The 22,407-nt window shown below is 43.2% G+C and overlaps 1 protein-coding gene across 6 annotated transcripts in view; it reads left to right on the plus strand.

Moving 5' to 3' along the window:
- The window catches only part of znf462 (zinc finger protein 462), a 106,959-nt gene that overhangs the window by 40,316 nt on the left and 44,236 nt on the right, over nt 1-22,407 (plus strand). For all 6 annotated transcript variants that reach the window (XM_043717196.1, XM_043717166.1, XM_043717184.1 and 3 more), the window contains 2 exons: nt 12,702-12,950; nt 15,118-20,927. In XM_043717196.1, the coding sequence (XP_043573131.1) occupies nt 12,731-12,950; nt 15,118-20,927 (6,030 nt within the window). In that variant the 5' untranslated portion in view covers nt 12,702-12,730. The remainder of the gene's footprint in view (nt 1-12,701; nt 12,951-15,117; nt 20,928-22,407) is intronic.

Genomic DNA, 22,407 nt, shown 5'->3' on the forward strand with positions numbered 1-22,407 from the left:
TCAAAGAGTTTCAGTGCAACCAGTACATTCAGCTTCCATGCATTGCTGGTTCTTTCCTCTGGGAAAGCAGTCTTGGTGAGCTGCTGCAGTGCATTTTATAAATGCTGATGCCGCTGTGCACCAGTGGTGAAGGGAGTGCGTGTTGAAGTTGGTGGGTGGAGTGTCAGTCCAGCGGACTGTTTCGAGCTTCTCAAGTGCAGTTGAAGCTGCTCTCGTTCAGGCAAGAAGGGAGTATTCCATCACAATTCTGAATTCTGCCTTTGGCGGAATGCTTTTGGAGAGTTGGGGGAAGGTCTGCTTTCAGAATTACATGTGCAAAATTTTCTTTGGTTCCCAAAACAATCCATTCTGTCTGTGGTTGGAGAAGACTTCTGTTGACCTTGGTATCCTGTGTAAGCTGTAATCGTTTCATTGATATTTTGGCATCAATCTGTTTAAGTCATGTTAATTCACACATCGGGAGTCAGTGGGACTTGAACTAAGGCTCAGAGATAGGGATACTACAACTGTACAAAAGCCCCAATTAAAGTTGTTTTATGGTCAGGATCATCACACCGTATTCCTTAAGTATACCATTCTGCTGCAGAAAATGCAGCTGTGTGCAACATTAGTTGTGTCCCTTTAAGATTACAAGGTGTAATTACTGTCTTCCTGCCTCAGTTAGAGGCTAATTGTACTTGGCAGATAGTCAGGTCAATTAGAGGTCAGGCTTAACTTTTTTGACATATTTTTGAGGCTCAAATTCAATTACAAGAGTTTATTGCTATGTCGGCAGGGTTGGGGAAAACAGAAGAACATTTTCTTTAAATTGTAAATGGTGTAGATTTTTCTTTAAGAATTTTTTTTAATGCGGGTGACTAAAATTTGAAATTGCATCCCCAAACCAAATCTGTGCCAACTGCCTGTGTCTTCAGTCATGATCAGTCGGAGGGGGAACCTTGTGGAGAAAGTGTGATTGAAACCCATGGTCCCTGGGCCATGTGAGACTCTTTAATCTCATTTATAGCTCCCGACATTTTCCGTGTTGATCACATTATTTTAAGGAAAAGTCAAGAAACGTGAGAATACTGTCTTTTTATTGTAGGATTAGAAATATTCATCAAATGGGTGGAATGGTGGCCCACTGATTAGCAATGCTTCACAGTACCAGGGATCCAGATTTGATTCCACCCTCCGGTGACTTTCCTATGTGGAATTTGCACGTTCTCCCTGTATCTGCAAGGGTTTTCCCTGAGTGCTGTGGTTTCCTCCCATAGTTCAAAGGTGTGCAGGTAAGATGGATTGGCCATACTAAATTGCCCATAGTGTCTAGGGATGTGCAGAGTAGCTGGGTTAGCCATGTGAAATGCAAGGTTGCAGGTGTGACGGGGAGGGTGGGTGTTGGTGGGATGCTCTTTGGAGGGTTTGTTTGGACATGATGGGCCAAATGGCCTGTTTCCACACTAAAGATTCGATGATTCTAAGCATCTAGTGACGTATGTGCTTGAGCTAGACATAAAAAGATATCAAAGGAGCCAAAAGTATCAAAGTGAAAATTCCGAGATGGGTTGTTAATTTGTTTTATTTTATTGCGTATCAGTCCACATATTATGTCAGTAAAATATGCATTCTACCAGAGACACACAAACCTTTGCCTTGTATTTGTTTAGAAGCACCAAATTTTCATCTTGCAGTTCCCAATAAATTTTATTTAAGCATTTATTTTTAGTAAAGAAGGCTCTTCAGTGTGTAAGACTGCCGGACGAGGGAGCTTCCACTTTTGGCGCAACAGGAAAATTGTACACAAAACTCACTTCAAAAGCACTGCTTAGATTACTTTCCCATAAAACTGATTGGGTTGACCACAAATGTGTAATCTTCCAATAATCAGTGCAGTCATAGAATATAATTGTCTCTGTACTGTTCATAAATGCATCAGGGAATGCATTTAAGTATAACGTGATGCAGTTTTATTAATACGGTGGGAAATGGGTTTCAACACCGGGAAGGTATCTAGTTGTCCACCTGTAAGTAATTCAATTTAAACACTGATTTAAAAACTATTTTGAATCATTTTTAGTTTCAATTAGTGTACACTTGTCAGTTTTCTGAATAAATTAAAACTTCTTTGATACAGAAAGACTTTAGAAGTTAGCCTTATAGCATCTGTGAGCTTGTACAGAAAATAAATTCTGAGCATAATTTGATCACCATTTCTTTTTTTCCCTTTCACTATGGGATGTGGACGTCTCTGTAAGGGCCTGCATACAGATCTTCCTCATGGTGTCTGTAACAATGTCTAGTATTTTAAGCAGACTTGTACATAGTCACTAACATGCAAAAACCTACATCCTGCTTAAGGCAGTAGTCTTATTTTCATTATTTACAAAGTGGCCTTCCTCTACCACACTAGATCAAGCAGATCCTGTAGATCTCTACACTTAGAGGATGATTGCAGCAAGTCTGTGTCACGGTGAACAATAGCATACAACATGATGAGCAGTGGTACAGAAGGCTCACCACAATCCGAATCACTACACTCCTCTCCACATCCTTCCTGCACCTCCGGCTGCCCCAGCACCATTAACTTGTCGAAGAACAGCTTGTTCCTCAAGTTGCTGTGCAGAACCTGAAATGGCAGTTATTACTCTTTCCTTACACCAATGATCAAAGCAGATTCATATCAATTATAAACACTTGTGAATGTACTTCCTGTCCATAGCACATCATATGACAGAGTCCAATGTACATGTGACACATTGTGGTATGGACAAGTCATCTGAACAAAACAATCACTTTGTATGAACTCACCCAGCTGTTATTGATCTTTCACACTTGCAATTTAGCAGCATAATGCTACACCAGGATCAGGTTTCCATTGGTTACCCAGGTCTGCTTCTGTACTGTGTGACTCTATGACTCCATGATTCTCTGAGTCACAGGTAGTCGATGGTCAACATTTCAACAGGAATGCTAAATCCCTCCATTGATAAGGATAATGTGTCTGTACGCAGAGGATCCAAACACAGAAACCTGGAAGCCAGTAAGAGTTTCTGATGAAGCTGGGACTTCTCAAGGTTAAACACAATTAATCATAGAGCCATACAGCATGGAAACAGACCCTTCGGTCCAACCAATCCATGCCGACCATACTAAATCCCAAACTAAACTAGTCCCACTTGTCTCCTCCTGGCCCATATCCCTCCAAACCTTTTCCTACTCATGTATTTATTCAAATGTTTTTTAAACCTTGTATCAGTGCCTGTATCCACCACTTCCTCAGGAAGTTAATTCCACTTGCAAACCACCCTCTGTGTTTAAAAAAAATGCCCCTTATTTCTTTTTAAAATCTCTCTCCTTTCTCCTTCAAAATGTTCCCCCAGTCTTGAAATTCCCCCATTCTAGGGAAAAGACACCTATCATTAACCCCTCATGATTTTATAAACCTCTATAAGGTTTTATGAACCTCCAAAGCTTCCTAATAAAGCAGTTATGCTGCTGCATTAATATTCTAGAAAGCAGGTATTCAAAGTCTACCAGGGCTCCCTGTCAAAGAGTCCTCGAGCACGGAGACAGGCCCTTTGGCCAAACTGGTCCATGCCGACCAAAATGTCCATCCATGCTAACCCCATTTCCTTGCACTTGGCCCATATCCTTCTAAACCTTTCCTACTCCTGTATTTCTCCAAATGCCTTTTAAATGTTGTTGATGTGCCTGCCTCAACCACTTTTACTGGCAGCTCATTCCATATGTGTACCACCCTCTGCGTAAAAATGTTTACCCCTCAAGTTCCCATTTATTCTTTCCCCTCTTACCTTAAACTTTTGCCCTCTCGTCCTCCATTCCTCAATCGGGGAAAAAGACTGAATGCATTCCCCCTATTCATGTCTCTTGTACACTTATGTAAGATTCCCCCCCACCCTCCCTCAGTCTCATAAACTCTTAAAAGGTCCTAGCTTGTCCAACCTCTCCCTATAACTCTTGAGTCCTAGCAACTTCCTCATAATTTTCTTCTGCACTCTTTGCAGTTTTACAACAAGTGTAGCCTCACCAGCATCCTGTACAACAGCAACATAACTTCCAAACTTCTATACTCCATGCCCTGACTGAAGACCAGTGTGCCAACAGCCTTCCTCTCTGCTGTGTCTACCTGTGACCCCACTTTCAGAGAACCGTGCATCTGAACTCCAAAATCCCTTTGTTCCACTACACTCCTTAAGGCCCTACCATTCACCATGAAACTCCTACATTGATTTGACTTTCCAAAATGCAAGATCTTCCACTTATCTATATTAAACTCCATTTGCCACTTCTTGGCCCACAAGATCCTGCTACAATTTCTGATAATCTTCCTCACTGTCCACGATGCTGCCTACTTTAGTGTAATCTGCGAACTTACTAATCATATCTGGTACATTGTCATTCAAATCATTGTTATAGATGACAAACAGCAGTGGCCTAGCACCGAATCCTGAGGTACGCCACTAAGCACAGGCCTCCAGTCCAACAAGCGTCCTTCCACTATTACCCTCTGCTTCCTACCATCAAGCCAATTGTGTAACCAATTTGCCAGCTGTCCCTGGATTCCATGCGATCTAACCTTCCAGACCAGCCTACCATGGGAATGTTATCAGAGGCCTTACTGAAATCCATATACACTATGCCTACTGCCCTGCCCTCATTAACCTTCCTGGTCACTTCATCAAAGAACTCCCATGCACAAAGCCATTCTGACTACTTATAATCACACCCTGTCTTTCCAAATGCATGTATATCTTATCCTTCAGAATCTTCTAGAGTAACTTAGCTACCACAGACATTAGGTTTACTGATATGTAGTTCCCAAGTTTTATTTGCAGCCCTTCTTGAATAATGGCACAACATTTGCTACCCTCCATCTTCCCGGACCTCACCTGTGGCTAATGATGCAAATAAATCAGCCAGGGCTCCTGCAGTTTCTTCTCAAGTGTCTTGCAGGGTTCTTGGATATATCTAGTCAAGACCAGGGGGTTTATCCAACTTCATACATTCTCTAATACATCCAACATCACCTCTACTGTGATATGAACTCTCCCCGCGATATCACCACTAACTTCCCCAAGTTGGCAAGTCATCTTGTATTTGTCCATGGCAAACAGAGGAAAAATATTCATTGAGGACCTCCCCCATCTCATGCAGCTCCACATATACATGTCTGCTTTGGTCCTTGAGGGGTCCTTCTCTCTCCCTCTCTCTCTCTCTCTCCTTCTGTGATTCATGTACAAAGACACCCAGGCTCCTCTGAACAGCAGCATGCTGTAATTTTTCTTTTATCATTCAAATAATAATCCTTTTTACTGTTATTCCGACCAAAATGGATAGCCAAATGACTCTCTTGGCATATTCCCATTGACTATTTGGGGGCCTATAGTACAACCTCAGTAATGTCACCATTTCCTCCTTATTTCTTTGCTCCACACAAAGCCTCACTGGATGATGTCTCAGTTATTTCATCTTCGATTACTGCCGTGATACTCCCCTTAATCAAAATGCAACTCCCCCTTCTCTCTTTCCTCGACTTGTATCCTGCCAAAAGCACCTGGACCCTGGCACATTAAGCTGCCTGTCCCTCCCTTAGCCATGGCTATAATATCCCAGTCCCACATACCAACCCACATCCTGACGTCATCGGCCTTACCTGTCAGCCCTTTGCATTGAAATAGATGCAACTTAATCCACTGGGCATTCCTCGATCCCTGTCATGTTCCAGCCTGACCTGTCTCTTCACCTTGCTATTTTCTGATTACAGTATCTCTTTCCAGCCTCTCATTTGCCTTCCTGCTGTTGAGAATCACAACCCCCTTGCAAGTTATAACCTGAAAGCTGTTGTGTTGTCATTTAAACTTGTATATTCTATTATGGATGAAACCTGCTGTCCTTGTCTGGCCAATATTGATTCCAGACCTGCAGCAATGTGATTGATTCTGATATTTTAACTGCCTCTGCGTGACAGTGTTTCCACAATCTGGATGAGTGGGAAGACACTACCAGTGTTATCGATGCTCATCCTGAGAATTAATTTTAAAAATACACTAGTGGAATGAGCATATAAGTGGCCGGTGATGTTGAACATTTTTAAGGGAGCCAAAAGCAGAAGTTGCTGAAAAATGCTCAGCAGGTCTGACAGTATCTGCAGGGAGAAGTCAGAGTTAATGTTTTGGGTCGAGTGACCCTTCCACAAAAAAGATCCTGAGCTTCCAGTTGCTTGCCACTTCTTCAGTACCCCACCCTGTTCCCTGACCAACGTCTCTGTCTCAGGCTTGCTTCAGTACCCTAGCAAAGCTCAGTGCAAGTGGAAGAAGAGCACCTCATTTTCCGCTTCAGGACCCTGCAGCTTTCTGGACTCAATATTGAGTTCAATAAGTTTCGGGCTTGAGCTCTCCCATGTCCTTACCCCAACTTGTTATCATAGTCTGCCTTTGCACACAACTCATTGGTAGCCACTAACAGTCCCCATTAATACCTATTCACCCATCTAGCCAGATCATTGTCCACTTTTATCTGTGCAACTGTTCCTCTCTCTTGGGGCTCTGTCCCTGCCTATCGTTTAATCCTTACCCTCTTTTCCCCCACCCTATCTCTGCATATAAACTGACATTTTCCTAGCTACCATAATTTTTGAGGAAGGGTGACTTGACCTGAAATGTTAACTCTGATTTCTCTCCACCGATGCTGAAGTCCTGCTGTTTCCAGCAACTTCTGTTTTTGATGTTGAGCATTCACAGTTCTTTCAGTTTTTATGTTTTAAGGGAGGGCTGGGGTCACTGCTCCAAAGTTGGATGGCATCAGAAATGTTTGTTGAGTGTAGTACCTTGGGTTGCTCTTAGAGCAGAGTGGGTTAAGGGGAGATTTAAGAGTAAGGTTCAAAAGCATGAAGGCTTTTATTAGAGTGAATGACAGGAAACATTCCTGTTTCAGAAGGGTTGGTAACCAGAGGGCACAGTTTGAAGGTAACGGAAAAAGAGCTGTAGGGAAGATGAGTGCACTTCTTAATGCAGTGAGTTGTTGTGATCAGAAACACACTGCCTGAAAGAATGGTGCAAGTAAACTTGGTTTCTAAAGGGAATTTAGCACAACTTGAAAGGGGGAAATTTACAGGGTAATTGGGTAGAGTAGAGCAGAACTAATTAGGTAGCTCTTTCAAAAAGTCAGCCAAGACATGATGGACCAAATGGCCTCTTTCTGATTTAAAAAAAAAATCCCACACACACACAGTCAAAGTTAAAAGCATCATTTTAGAATTCAGTTTCAAGTTGTAATAAAACCATGGCTTGCTAAAGCCCGTAATAAATGTTAATGTAGAGTGAATTTACAAAAATAAGGGAACCTAGTGCAAAATTCTTGATTTGTTGTAATTGCATATACAAGTAGTAATAAACCTGTCATGGTTGCTCAATTATCAGAGGAGAGATGCATGGGTTGAACTGTTGTTCTAAAGGATGCAGTGTAGAGTATTTTTGAAATTTCAATTACTGCAGTGATTTGAATAAGAGGAGGGTAGGAGTGGAGAAGAGATAAATTGCATATTTGTGACCTTCTGAACGCCAGATTCAGTTAGAGGTGGCCTCAAGTGGTTCGAGCATCCCTTTTCCCTCTTTCCCCTATTGGCAGCTGGGCCTTCATCTGCTTGGACTCTAAGCACCAGAATTCCACTTCTAATTCTCCACCTTTTCTGCTCCCTTAGGGCACTCCTTAAAAAATGCTACTTTGTCCAAGCTGTTGGGCAGTATTGGGAGTACATACATATTTTTATCGAATATGCAGAGAATGGGAATGTATAGAATTGTTTAAACACTCTCTGGATTAAAAAGCTTTTTTAAAACCAAGAGTTGGAAGGAAGCCCTTGTGGTTTCATTGAAAATGAGGTCAATGCTTTAATATGGGCTATGATCCACCTGCTCATTACGGAAAGTCAAATGACCTTGGGGAAGTAGTCAAGCAAGGCTTCTAGGAAGGTGAGAGATAGGGTTTTTTACCCTTTTAATTGCAGGAAAACCTGGCTTTGGAAGAGCCAGTGGTGGGGGGGGCCTCCCATGTTGACTTATCACAGAATCCTTCTTGAGTTAATTTTTTTCCATTTTTCACAAATCTAGGGAATTGAAGAAGGGGAAAAAAAATCTCCAAACTAGAGTGATTGCAAGATTATCTCTCCTCCTCTTGTATGAATAATTTGGGAACCTGACAACATGTCTTCATTTCATAAAATCCCTACAGTGTGGAAGCAGGCCATTTGACCCACTAAGTTCACGCCAACCCTCTGAAGAGCATCACACCTAGATGCAACTCCTACCCTATCCCTGTAAACCTGCATTTCCCATGGCTATCCCATCTAGCCTGCACATTCATGGACACTGTGGGGCAATTTAACATGGCCAGTCTAACTGGCACATATTTGGACTGTGGAAGGAAACTGGAACACCCAGAGGAAACCCACACAGATACATGGGAGAGAATGTACAAAATTCATACAGTCATCTGAGGCTGGAATCAAACCCAAGTCCCTGGCGATGTGAGGCAGCAGTGCTAACCACTGAGCCACCATGTCTTCCCAGCAAAATATTTCTGTGTTTTGATTACTTTGAACAGTGGTAGGGTCTGAGGTGCAATTTTCCAAATAAGAGAGAGCACTGATTTATTGTCACATGTACCAAGATACAGTGAAAAGCTTTGTTTACGGGCAGTACACCAGATCATAGCTAGCAAGGGTGTACAGATCAAAAAGACTTGGAGGCATACAGATTACATTGCACAAGGCATGCGATAGATGAGATCAGCGTTAGCAAGGTCAGCATTATTTGAGGCTAGAGAGTCCATTCATCAGTCTAATAACAGCCAGGAAGAAGCTGTTCCTGAACCTGTTGGTGCACATGTTCAGGCTTCTGTATCTTCTGCCTGACGGAAATGGTTATAGGAGATCATTAGCAGGGTGCGATGGGTCTTTGATGATGATAGCAGCATTTCCTCAGCAGCAAGCTGTATAAATGGAGTCCATGGATGGAAGGTTGTCTTTTGTGATGGTCTGGGCTGTGCACACCAACTTCTGTAGTTTCTTATCATCCTGGACAGAGCTGCTGCCATACCAGGCCATTATGTGCCTAGATAGTATGCTCTCAATGGTGCATCTGTAGAAGTTGGTGAGGGTCCTTATGGACATGGCAAATTTCCTGAGCTGACTGAGGAAGAAGAGGCGTTTCTGTTCCTTCTTGATCATTGCATCTACGTGGGAAGTCCAGGACCGGTTGTCGTCACTCTGAAGGACTTGATGCTCTCCACCCTCTGAACCTCCATTGATGTAGATGGGAGCATGTTGTAAAGTCACCAATCAGCTCTTTAATTTTGCCGATGTTGAGAGAGAGTTTGTTCTCATAGAAAGCTTGGTGACATGGTGCTATCTCCTCTCTATTTTGACACATCATTGTTAGATATCCATCCCACAACGGTGGTAGCACCAGCGAACTTGTAGATGGTGTTCTTTTGGAATCAGTGGACTGGTGTGTGTTCAACTATTCAGCAGAAAACCTAGATGAGTACTCCACCAGTGTCACAGACTTTATCATCAAATGCATGGAGGACTGCATACCAAAGAAGTCAATCTGAGTTTTCCCCAAACGTAAACCTTGGATGAATTAGGAAATCTACTCCCTACTGAAGACCAGACGTGCAGCATTCAAGTGGGATGACCCGCACCAATACCGGAAATCCAGATAGGACCTCCACAAAGCCATCAGAGATGCCAGAAGGCAGTACCAGACCAGGTTAGTGCCCCAAACCTCCTATTAAGACTGCTACCACCTTTGGCAAGGCCTAGGCCACTGAGGAGTACTTTTGAAGGGTCTTGTGGTGCAGTGACATTTTTTTTGAAGGATTTTTTTTCCAGTCTATTTGTGGGATCTGGGCACCGCTGGCTGGCCAGCATTTATTGCCTGTCCCTTGTTGTCCTTAACAAGGTGGTAGAGAATCAAGTAACTCCATAGAGCCAGCTCTGAGTAGAACATCTGACACTTTATATCTTTCAGCCAGCGTTCCCTGACTAGGCTGTTAACCTGGTCCAATCAGGAAACTGGTATTCTATGAAGTCCACCTGGCCAACCTCACTACAATCACAACAACGAGCTGCTTTCTTGAACTGCTGCAGTCCACCTGTTGTGGGTTGACCCACAATGCCCTTGGAGGGAATTTCAGGGTTTGAACCAGCGACCTTGAAGGAACGGAGATGCATTTCCATGTCTGGCAGCTTGGAGGGGAGCTTGAAGGTTGTGGTGTTCCCATGCATCTACTGCCCTTGTCCTTTTGATGAAAATGTTTTGTGTTGTGAGGCCGTGTCTGTTTTGGGATTAAAGCAGATATATTTCTAATTCCAGGTTATACCTTAGATGTTAACCAGATTTGCCACTTGTTTTATTTAATCAAAAACGGGTTGTTCTGTTTTGATTTAAAGAAACCTAATGAAAGTCCCTAATTGGATAGCAGGACCAAAAGGAAACAATTGGCCATTTGGAAGATTGAATCAAAGCATTTAATCTTCTTTTTTCTTTTGTAAGGATACAGGTATTACTGGCAAGGCCAGCAGTTGTCACCCATCCGTAATGACCCTTGAACCGACTGGCTTGCTAGGCCATTTCTGATGGTGGATAAGAGTCAACCATGTTGCTGTGGGTCTGCAGTCACATGTAGGCCAGAACAAGTAAAGATAGCCAATTTCCTTTCCTGAACGACAATTTAGTGAACCAGATCGGTTTTCTGATAATCATCATTAAGGATACTAGGTTTATATTCAAGATTTATTAGTTGTATTTAAATTCCAATAACTTCTGGGGGGGAGGGATTTGAACCCATATCCCCTGCAGCATATCAGCTTGAGCCTCTGGGGGTTACTACTCTAGTGACTTTACCACAACACAAATACTTCTCCCTATAGTAATTAATACTAGTGGTGTGACTGGCGGAATGGAGGTTGGGGGAGGGCTTGATTACCAGCATCATCTTCTCATCAGATCCTAACAGCCACCTGCCCTAATATCACCTGATGCAATTTGGTGTGAGCTTCTTTTGATAAAGCACCAATGAAGTAACTGGGAACATTTCCTATGTTAAAATGCTTTATGAATGCAAAGTTTTAAAGGTAACTTAGAAATTTGGATCCTGGCTATCCTATTACAGTACAGGTGTTCCCTGTGTGAACAGGTGATATTTTCCAAGGCCTACCGTGGATGCCCAAAACTATGGAGAGTAGCAAACCCTATTATTAAAAGGGAAATTTACCTACCCAGCAGCCCCCTTTAATTGCTTCTGGAATGTTCCATGCAATATTTTTGGGTGTCGGTAAACCGCGGAAACCGAATCTGCGGAAGCAGGGGCTATACTGTATGTGTTTGAAAAAGGTTTCAGATCTGTATAGCCATGCATATGTATTCCTGAATAAATGGGATTTCACACACTCTGCTGCGCTGTAGTTAGTGCACCAAATTAACAATGTATCATTCACACAGCATATGGTGAGATCTGCAAACTGTGTTCCAGGTCAGCTCCAGTAATTGTCTAAGAGTGTGACGATTTTCAACTTTCTGGGAACCACAGCGTAACACTGGTTCTGCAAATGAGCAGTGTAATGTTGCACTTTTAAAAATAACAGTGTGAAAGATGATGCCTTTAAAAAAACAATTGATCACTTTGTGGATTGAAAGTTGGAAGGTTCGAAGCAAGAAGGCCAAAGGAAACGCTACAGATTGGAACAGTTGAATGGACAGATGCACAGCAACATGTTTTGTCACATGACTGACAGGCATAAAAGCTGCATTGCCATAGTCCTTTCATCATCTCAGCAATACCCCCTGCTGCTTCAGTCAGTTAAGTACTTTTCAAGTATGGTCACTCTTGCTGATGAAGTAGACATGATTTTGAAGCACTCATTGGGACAGATGCATGAATGTTGAATTTTAAAAGGAACAACATAAAATAAATTGCAGGTATAAGTTGTTGCCCATTTGTTCTGATAACTGCAAGACAAAAAAACCTGAAACGGCTTTTCTTTTTAATGAAGCATTGCTCAAGTTCCGTAATATGAAGTAACTACTTCTGATCACTTGAGATTTAGGAAGTGCCATACTATAGAAGCCCATTGAACAGCAATGATTCATTTTTGCTATTGATTTAAGCAATTGTGAACCTCTGCGTACAAAGTGCTAAAGAAATAACTGCAAGTTGGTTTATTCAAATCCATAGTGATGCTCTTAAAAGAAAAACTTGTATTTATTCAGCACTTTTCATAACCTCAGGATAGTCTAAAGCCCTTTAAAGGCAATTATGTACTTTGAAGTGTAACTGGTGTTGTAATGTAGGAAGTGTAACAACCAATCTGTGCTCCATATCGACTAGTTACTTGAGAGAGTTTGTTTGTGCATATATGTGTATATACTCTCTCAAATAACTAGTCAGTAATGACTAGATAATCTCTTTGTGTGATGTTGATTAGGTGATAAATATCGACTTGAGACTCTGCAGAAACTTTCCTGCTTTTTTTAAATGATGGTGATCAAAAGGTCTTTGAAAACCATCTGAAGGGGCAGACAAGGTCCCACTTTAATGTCCCATTTGAAAGTCGGCACCTCAATTCTCTGGTGTGAAATTTGACTTTTTGCATGGTTTCAGTCAATAACTAAGTTGCTAATTTGATTATGTTCCAGATCCCTTTAATTGAAAGGTTTTGAAAGTAATGGAGGCACTGCAGTGCGATGGATGTGATTACCGAGCAGAAACGTATGATGATCTTAAAGCTCACATCCAGGATGTTCACACTGTGTTTTTGCCCCATGTGGAAGCTACTGAGGAAGATGATAATCAACCTCGATCTGTTACACCATCCCAAGATTCTGAAGCTGATGTGAGCCTTTCTGCTGTGAAGACTGAACTTGGTTCCCCAGTGGAAGCATCGAGTGAGTTTGTTTTTGTTTTAATTGAAAGCACACCAAAGAGACAGTAACTTTACTCCCTGTAATAACATATTGGTGAATTATTTCCAACCACAGCCATGATGACACATTCAGCAGGTGCCTTGCATTGTTTGTGTTCAGTGTACTTTAGACCTGCAGAACTGGCAGCCAAAATGGTTGGTTTTTGCCAGTTCCGGTTAGAATTTCACTACGCTCCAGTTCTCAGTTTTACATTTTGAAGGACAAACTGGAATTCCAGTATGGCTACCTGGAACCAGCATACAATTATAAAAGATTGTGCATCTAAAGTTTCTTTGTAATTTAAGTGCTTCTGTTTGTTATTGCTGTGAACCATGTAAGCTGTTTTTGAGAAACAACTATTGCATGTACTCATCGCCAACACCTTCTCACGTAGTTGGCTTATCTGATGACCCTTATCCTGTAAGGAATTATCTTTTGTGAGTTTTCCTTAATTGAGCCATAGAATGGTTACAGCATAGAGGTAGGCCATATGGCCTTTCATGTCTGTGCAAGTTTTTTATAAGAGCAACGCTCTGTGACCGAACACCCTGCCCCTCTGGGATTTAACATTCTGCTTGGGACCCTTTAGACCCTTGTTCTTATACCAACCTGGCTCCTTGACCTCCCAGGGATCTATTGCCAACCATATCTCTCCCTCTACATACAAAGCGACTGCCATGCACCACTACCTGCTCTGAATGTTGCCTCGCTCACCTAGTCCTTCTCTCTCATTGTGTCCTTGCTGCCCCAACCCCCCCCCCCCCCCCGCAAACTGGTACACTACTACCTACCCATTTGGCACCTTACCATTCCCAGTACCCTAATCTTTCTCTCTGTCTCATGTTATGTATTTATCCTTTTCACACGAGCAGTTAAAATGGCTGCCTGTGATGCTGAGGCACCAACGCTAACTACTGAGCAACAGTGATGCCTCATTGTGACCAACTGCATACGCAAAGGTTTTGTAAAAAGACAGGCACAAAAGGAACTCCGTTTCCTCACCTTAAAAATTATTCAAGGGATGAAAGTGTACCTGGTTAGGACAGCATTTCTTACCCATTGTCTTTTGGGAAAGTGGTGCTTGAACAACGGGACTCCATGTGATATGGGTACAACCACATGCTTTTTTTCTATAGCAGCTTTGTACAACTGAAAGGCTTACTCTATCATTCAGAGGGCAGTGAAGAGTCAATCCTGTTAATTTGGGTCTTGAGACACTTCAGAGGGGAGGCGGTGGTATCATTGTAATGTCATTGGATTTCAATCTCGAGTCTCATTCTGGGAACATGGCTTTGAAGCCCACTGCATGTGCCAAAACTTGAATTCAGTTAAACTTTGGAATAAAAGGTTGGCTAATGGCAATCATGCAGATTCTCATTGCAAAAAGACACATTTTGTTCACTAATGCCCTTCAGGTAAGGAAATCTGCCATCTTTACTTTGTTTGGTCTGCATGTGACTCCAGACTCATGACAATGTGCTTGACTTGTAGCTGCCGTCTGGACCATTAGGGATGGCCAGTCATCACTGATCTAGGCACTCATATTGCTGTGAATGAAGAAAAAAAGGTAGTCTGGGTAAAGATGACAAATTGTGCCCCATTTCATTTAATCCTATAAATGTATGAGTGAGTTTTCTGGAATTAATTTAAAGCCAGAAGACTTTTATAATATAAAGCCGGGTTTTATTTTTCACATCTCTAATTGAGAGATTTACCTGTAGTAAAATTCTTGCTGTAGAATCATTCTGATCCAGTCTGAGCTACTTGAAGGGATAGATGAACCAGAATTGCTAATTCCCAAAAGGAAATTTGAGAAATACATACATTTTGTTAAAAAAAACTTTCAAGGACAGCAGTGGGAGTGGAATTAAATGGACTACTCTTTCAAAGTATCGGCCCAGTTTAAAAAAAAAGGGCTGAGTGGCCTTCACTTAATGCTTTGTTTAAAAAACAAAGTGCAAGCAAATTCTCTTGTTCAGCAAAATTTATTAAGAACGTTCTCTGGAATTGTCATAAGCACTGCTGCCATTCATGATTGAACCCTGAGTAACAAAGGAATGGAGGTAAAAATAGCAGTTATTGTTATCTCTGGTTTACCATGTGCCAGAATGTGCATTAAATTTTGATAATGTCTCCTTTTCTTTTAAAGCCCAAAATTCCTTTCATCCTGGCTCTTCCAATTTCGTCAGTAACAGCCCATCAGTTCTATTCAGTCATCATGTTGACCAACAGTCGAGACCTGCCAACAAGTTTTTCCAGTGCAAGTACTGTGTCCGCTACTTTCGGTCCAGGAATCTTCTCAGTGAACATACAAGGAAGATCCATGGTCAGGTTGAAGGGTCGTCGTTTGGTGGAGAGACATCAGACATGGCCCCACCTCCTCCTCCTTCCAGTTACCATGTGCTCTTGCACGAAGGTTTCGGCAAAGTCTTTGCCTGCAGGTATTGCACCTACAAGAGTCCCCGACGGGCACGGATTATCAAGCACCAGAAGCTGTGCCACAGGTCTGCCACTAAGGTGCAGGAGACAGTGGGCGATGTGCCAATGGATGCGGTGGAGCGCAGCATCCTAGAAGCACAGGTGAAGCCCTTAACCAAATCGAGAGGCAGCTTTTGTTGTGAATGGTGTGGCTACCACACCTCCCGGAGAGAACGTTGGTGTGACCATTTGATGAAGAAACATCGAAACCTTTTGGCCCAGGGTTTGGTAAAGATAATTTCGTCCCTGAGGCAGCAGCAGTCTGGTTCCAGTGGAAGTCCCACGAAACCCCAACAAAAGGATGTTCAGCAGGCGTCTCCTAATTCTAATTATCTGTCGATGAAGATGCCAGAGAGGGAAATGCAGCTTTCTCAGTACCCTGCTCTGGAAGCCTCTGTGGGAGGTTCTGCTTTGAAGCCAGCTTCTGCTGCCGTACCTAGGTTTGCTCCCATAAAAATAAAGTTTCCCTTTCCTAAAATGAAGCCCAAAGCTAGTCCTGATCCTGGTGAAGCTGGATTAACTGGGAGATCCTCCTTCGGAATGGGAGACCTGAATGTGGTTAATTCTGGTTTGGACTCCAGTTTGCTAAGTGACGACCGGAGCAGTTCTGAAGAGGATGAGCAACAGGACATCGATGAGATGGACTCTCTGGCGTCCCAGAGCTCCGAAGGCTCTGGGAAGAAGCTGTTGACCATTGGCAACACAAAGCTACTGGAAACCAAGGGAATTCCCTTCCGGAAGTATATGAACAGGTTCCAGTGTCCCTTCTGCTCGTTCCTTACAATGCACCGTCGCAGTATCTCACGTCATATCGAGAACATTCATTTATCAGGCCGGACCATCGTCCATAAGTGTAACCTTTGTCCTTTCACTTGCACCACTGCCCAGAAATTGGTGACCCATAAGCAATCCCATTCCTCTGAGTGGGACACAGTGAGCTTGCAGAATAGTACCGCAGCTCCATTGAATGACAGCTTAGTCACTGTGGATGCGAATCAGAGCCAAGTGGTCAACGGAGAAAAACCAGCCCTGATAGGGGATTCAAAACAGCAATATCCTTACAAATGTACCATGTGTAACTATTCTACAGTCACCCTGAAGGGGCTGCGAGTACACCAGCAGCATAAGCACTCATTCTGTGACAATGCCTTGCTGTCAGCTAATGAGGAGGCAACTGATACATTACAGGATTCAGAAACATCACAATTTGAAGCTCTTCCATCGCCAGGTATTGTGAAAACTCAGACCTCAATCCTCGGATCAACATCCAAAAATTCTTTTCTGTTTAAGAAAGGCAAGAGGTTGGTGACAGACAGTCCACTGGACCTGTCTCCGGCAAAGAAGCGCACACGGATCGATGAGATAGCAAACAATTTACAGAGTAAAATCAGCCAGGCCAACCAGCAAGCTAGTGAGGTGGAATCAGTGATTGGAGTTGAGGAGGAGGATGAAGAGGGAGAAGAGGAGGAGGAAGAGGAGGAGGAAGAGGAGGAGGAAGAAGATGTGGAAGTGGAATTGGATGTAGATGGCGATCTGGATGAGGAGCAAGGGAAGGCTGATCATTTGATGGAGATGCAGAATTACCCTTACAGTGGCCACCAGATGTGGGTTGAAGGAAATGATGGAATACGTGAAGAGGTTTCTTATGGGACTTTGGAGCAGGATTATTCTGTCAGCAATAGTGCCGAGATTGAATTGACTCTCTCTGATGATGAAGATTTTTATGGCAGTTCCAATTCAACAGGAAAGGGCGATGGAGTGTCACGCAAGCATGTTGGGAATGCAGCTTACAAAAAAGCGAACTCGGAAAATAGAGATACTGTTCAGGAAAATTCAGAGGCAGCTGAAGACTCTGGTAAGATTTACTATTGCAAGCATTGCAACTTCAGTAACAAAGTGGCACGCAGTGTGAGCACTCATTATCAGCGCATGCATCCTTACATTAAATATAGCTTCAGGTACATTGAAGATCCAACAGATCACAGTGCAGTCTACCGTTGCCTTGAATGTTTTGTAGAGTATGCGGAATTTGAAGATTTGCGGCAGCATTACGCTCAGTTCCACCCCGAAGCTCAGAATATCCTAAACTTTCATCAAGCCAATTTGACCTACAGGTGTCGCTTCTGTTCTTATACCAGCCCAAACGTCCGCAGTCTCATGCCTCACTACCAAAGAATGCATCCAACCGTGAAGATTAACAACTCCATGATATTCTCCAGTTACGTGGTCCAGCAAACCAATGAGATTAGTGCAGAGTCTCAGACCCTGAGAGAAATCCTCAACTCTGGTGTGAAGAATATCGGGACGTCCACTCCGCTATCTCAGCGTGCTGCTCCCTCCAGCCCTTCGAACATGAACTCCCCCAAGAGTGTGAGCCCAAAGCAGGGTGAAGCATCCATGATCAGCGCTGTCGTATACAGTTGTGATGTCTGTTCGTTTTCAAGCCCAAACATGCATTCAGTCCTGGTCCATTATCAAAGAAAACACCCGGAGGAAAAGGCATCCTATTTTCGAATTCAGAAGACGATGCGTGTGGTTTCTGTCCAGAATCCTGCACTCAGCACTCCTAACATTGAGATGACCCCTACGTCATTGGTAAACGACCCTCCAATCACTCCTCAGCCAATCGAATATGAACAGTTGTATTACTGCAAGCATTGCGTGTATAGTAATCGCTCAGTTGTTGGTGTCCTTGTCCATTACCAGAAAAGGCATCCAGAGGTTAAGGTAACGGCAAAGTATATCAAGCATGCACCTCCAACTCCAGCCCTGAAGAAGACTATGGAAGAGCTGCAGATTACACCAGCAAGACCACTGATGACAAAGCCGCCAAGCCAAGGCAACAAAAGCAGTTTTGATTCAGGGGAGCTAGGTTCCAAGTTGGTAGAGAAGGGCGAGGGAGAGCTGATGTTCTTCTGCCAGCACTGCAACTATGGGAATCGCACAGTTAAGGGGGTGGTCATTCACTACCGGAAGAAGCACCGTGACATCAAGGCGACGGCTGAGCTGGTCCGCCAGCACACGGCAGCAGTGAGAAGCCAGCGGGAACGGGCGACCAACAACCAGGCAGGTGTCAGTGTTCCAACGGTCAGCACGCAGCAAGAGACGGATGGTGAGCAGCTTCGCTTCTTCAAGTGCCGGCACTGCTCCTACACCGCCCATTACCTGTACGCCGTGAAGAAACACCTGAGGAAGCAGCATCCAAGTGTGAAGGCTACTGTCACCACTATTCTGCGGTGGGCATTTCAGGATGGGGTGGTGAGTGCTGGCTATCACTGTGAATGGTGTATTTACTCACATCAGGAACCCAGTGGGTTGTTAATACACTACCAGAAGAGGCATCCGGAACACCCTGTCGATTACACTTACATTTCCAGCAAACTTTGGGCTGGCCCGGATCCTTCAGCCAACCCGTCTCAGATTGCTCTCATTGACCTCAAGCACTACAAATGCAGAGACTGCGTATTTGAAGCTGCCTCCATCTGGGACATTACAAACCACTATCAGGCCTTGCATCCCTGGGCTGTGAGTGGGGATGAATCCGTGCTGCTTGACATTATCCTGGGGAAAGACGCGTCAGAGCAAAACAACCCGACTGCACATGATTACTCTGCCCTGGATTCCTCCAGCATTCCTGAATCCAATCCTGTTGAGGATGAGATGCCCTCAAAAGGCTCCGTTTCTTCTTTGATTAATCCTCCCCCTAGTGCGCCTCCAAATGCTGCTCCCACCACATCTCCATACCAATGTAAGATTTGTAAATCTGAGTACAACAATTTGCATGGTCTTTTAACGCACTATGGGAAAAAGCACCCGGGTGTAAAGGTGAAGGCAGCTGAGTTTGCCCTGGAAAAAGATGAGAAGCCCAGCACTCTGTATAAATGCAGACATTGTCCATATGTTAACACACGTATCCATGGCGTCCTGACACACTACCAGAAGCGACACCCTTCTATAAAGGTCACTGCTGATGACTTCATGAATGAGGCTGAGAGGCTCCCAGATGGACAGAACAATGATTTGGAAGAGATGACCAAAGTCCCAAAGCAAGGATTTGGTGCCTACCGATGTAAGCTGTGTTCGTACGCACATGGCTCCTTGGAAAAACTTAAAGTTCACTATGAGAAGTACCATAGGCAGCCAGCCATCGACATGTTCACTGATTCCGTGACTGAGGCGGTTGAGCCTGAGGAACCAAATACCTCTGAAGAATATAAAGGTGATTGTCAAAACGTAACTGTAGGGAGCGACTCTCCTCCAGGGATTTCTCCTTTTTTAAGTGGCTGCTCAGATCTAAGTACTTTATTTAAATGTCAACTGTGCAAATATTTCTGCTCCTCCAGAAAGGGCATTGCCAGACACTACCGTAATAAGCACAACAATGTCCGAGCCCAACCAGAAGGCAAGAACAATATCTTCAGATGTGCCTTGTGTGCGTACACTCACCCGCTCCGCAAAGGGCTGGCTGCTCACTACCAAAAACGCCACGATATTGATTCATACTACACTCATTGCCTAGCTGCCTCTAAAACAATGATCAACAAGAAACCAGAAAAGCTCATCCTTCCCATCGAGTCCAAGCCAGAGTCTCCGCCCCTGAGTGAGGAGCTCAGGAGGGCAGTGGAGAAGAAAAAGTGTTCACTCTGCTCATTTCAAACATACACGAAAAAGGGTCTGGTGTCCCATTACATGAAGCGACACCCTGGAGTCTACCCACGCAAACAGTACGTGAGCAAATATAATGGTTATTTCACTGTTGTGTATTCTGATGATAAGGAGGAGTGTGATGTAAAGAATGAGGTTCCTGCTATTGAGGCTATTGGAATGACTAATGGACGTGAGAGTGAATGGCTCCCCTTCAAATGTGTGAAGTGCTTCAAACTCTCTTTTAACACACCAGAGCTTCTTTGCATGCATTACACAGACCATCACAGTCGGGACCTGAAACTGGACTTCACATTACTTCCTGGCAGTACTCGCTCGCACAGTCCCACCTATGAGTGCAACCACTGCTCCAATAAGATCCTCAGCACATTTGAACTGAGTGTTCATCTCACGGAGCACAATGAATGCTTCAGCAGACGAGCAAAGCTGCACCGTGAAAAGATGAAGATGCTTGGGCAAGAGCAACCTGAACGAAATCCACCTGAAGGGGAAAATCACCCTGAAGGTGACCTTCCCAAAGGTAACAATTACCCTGAAGGAGATCCATTTAAAGGGAACGACCATTCTGAAGAAGACACATCCAAAGAGAATGATTTATTTAAAGAGGAAGATAACGCTAAGGAAAATGTACTTAAAGAAGATTTGCTGAAAGAGGAAGATCTCCCAAAAGAAGATCCACTTAAAGGGGAAAGCCACCCTGAAGAGGATACTCATCTTAAAGAGGACCAGCACCCAGAAGAGGAGGAAAATGCTAAAGAGGAGACATTAAAAGAGGAGAAACCAGAATCTACAGAAGTAGACAATGACAAGAATCAGGTGTGTTGGGAACTGAACATTTGCATGCAATGTTTGTATAATACATGACACTAATGTCACTTTCTACAAACCTTTTCATAAGATAACACTTCTTTTAAATGCAGAGGCACATAAGATAGCAACATAACTGATCATTCTAACTTGATATTTGCAACCATCCAAACTATTGCAGTGGGAGAAGTTCAAAAGGAAAATGTATTAAGTGAAGCTATGAATATTTAATTCTCAATATGTCAGGACAGAGGGAGAACTCTGTGCATATTAGACTTCATTATCTGCAGTCTATACCTGTGGGCAATATATTGTAATCTTATTTGCACTATCAATATTGGATAATGGTGTCATCTCAACCTGTTGGTATTAACCCAATGCATATGAATGTGTTTTTCACACCCATCCTTTAGACAGTTGAACTTTGTCCCAAAGATGGCTACATTTCTTGTTGGGAGTTTCACTCTGACAGTCCTACCTGTGTCATAAAACCTCTTGGCTGCTGCACCATCCTCCCATTTTTTTACTCAGTCACTTTCTTTAAATGTGTTTGCTCTTTTCCCAGTTTCCGGATGTCCATCAGGGTCCAAAGTCATGAGGGTTGCCTTTAGTGGATTGCACCTTAAGTAAACCATTGAGTGATGTTGAGACTAAATTACAGAACAAGCTATTTGGTACAACTATCATTTTCTTTTTTTATTATGCATGAATGATGTATCTTCCACTCCCCTTCATTTCAGCCCATTATCATACCTTTCTATTCTTTTCTTTCCCTCTTTTAACTATCTTATGTGTCTGCAGTATTTGCTCAACCATACCCTGTGGTAGTGAGTTCCACATTCTCATCATTCCTTAGTTGGAGGTTTTCTCTGAATTCCCTCTCGGATATCTTAGTATATTTACAACCCCACAAATGGGTCTGTGTATCTATCCTGTCAAACTTGTCCATAACCCGGATGTCCTCTTTCAATCTCAGTTTGGTTGTGTGACCATCTGCTTGTTGAGCCTTGAGAAAGCTGTCCTATTGCAAAAAAAAAATCAGCTTGGTCATAGTGCACCTGCGTTTAAGAGATGTTGCAGTCTATTATGTGTATCTACTACATGAGTCGAAATATTCAGAACTTGTCCCAGCCCTGAAGATGTGCAGAGCTGTTTATTTTCTTTGGGGAAGAAAGAAACCTGCATCACATAACATAAACATATTCTGAAGTGCTTTAGAGCTTTTGATGTATTTTTGAAGTGTAGTCATTGTTGTATTCTAGGAAACTTGGCAGCCAACCTCTCCAAAGCTGCAGTCCAGGAACCATCATGACCCTGATAACCTATATTAGTTGAGGGATAAGTGTTGGCTTAGAACACTGGGGCAAACACCCTCTGTTCTTCATTTTTATAATGGTGCCATGGGATCATTTTACATCCAGCTGAGAGGGCAGGTGACAGCAGAGGAAGTTTAGTATCTCCCTGGGAATGATTTTGTGACCTTGTGCTC

Source organism: Chiloscyllium plagiosum, chromosome 2, assembly GCF_004010195.1.
Source record: "Chiloscyllium plagiosum isolate BGI_BamShark_2017 chromosome 2, ASM401019v2, whole genome shotgun sequence".
Lineage (NCBI taxonomy): Eukaryota > Metazoa > Chordata > Chondrichthyes > Orectolobiformes > Hemiscylliidae > Chiloscyllium > Chiloscyllium plagiosum.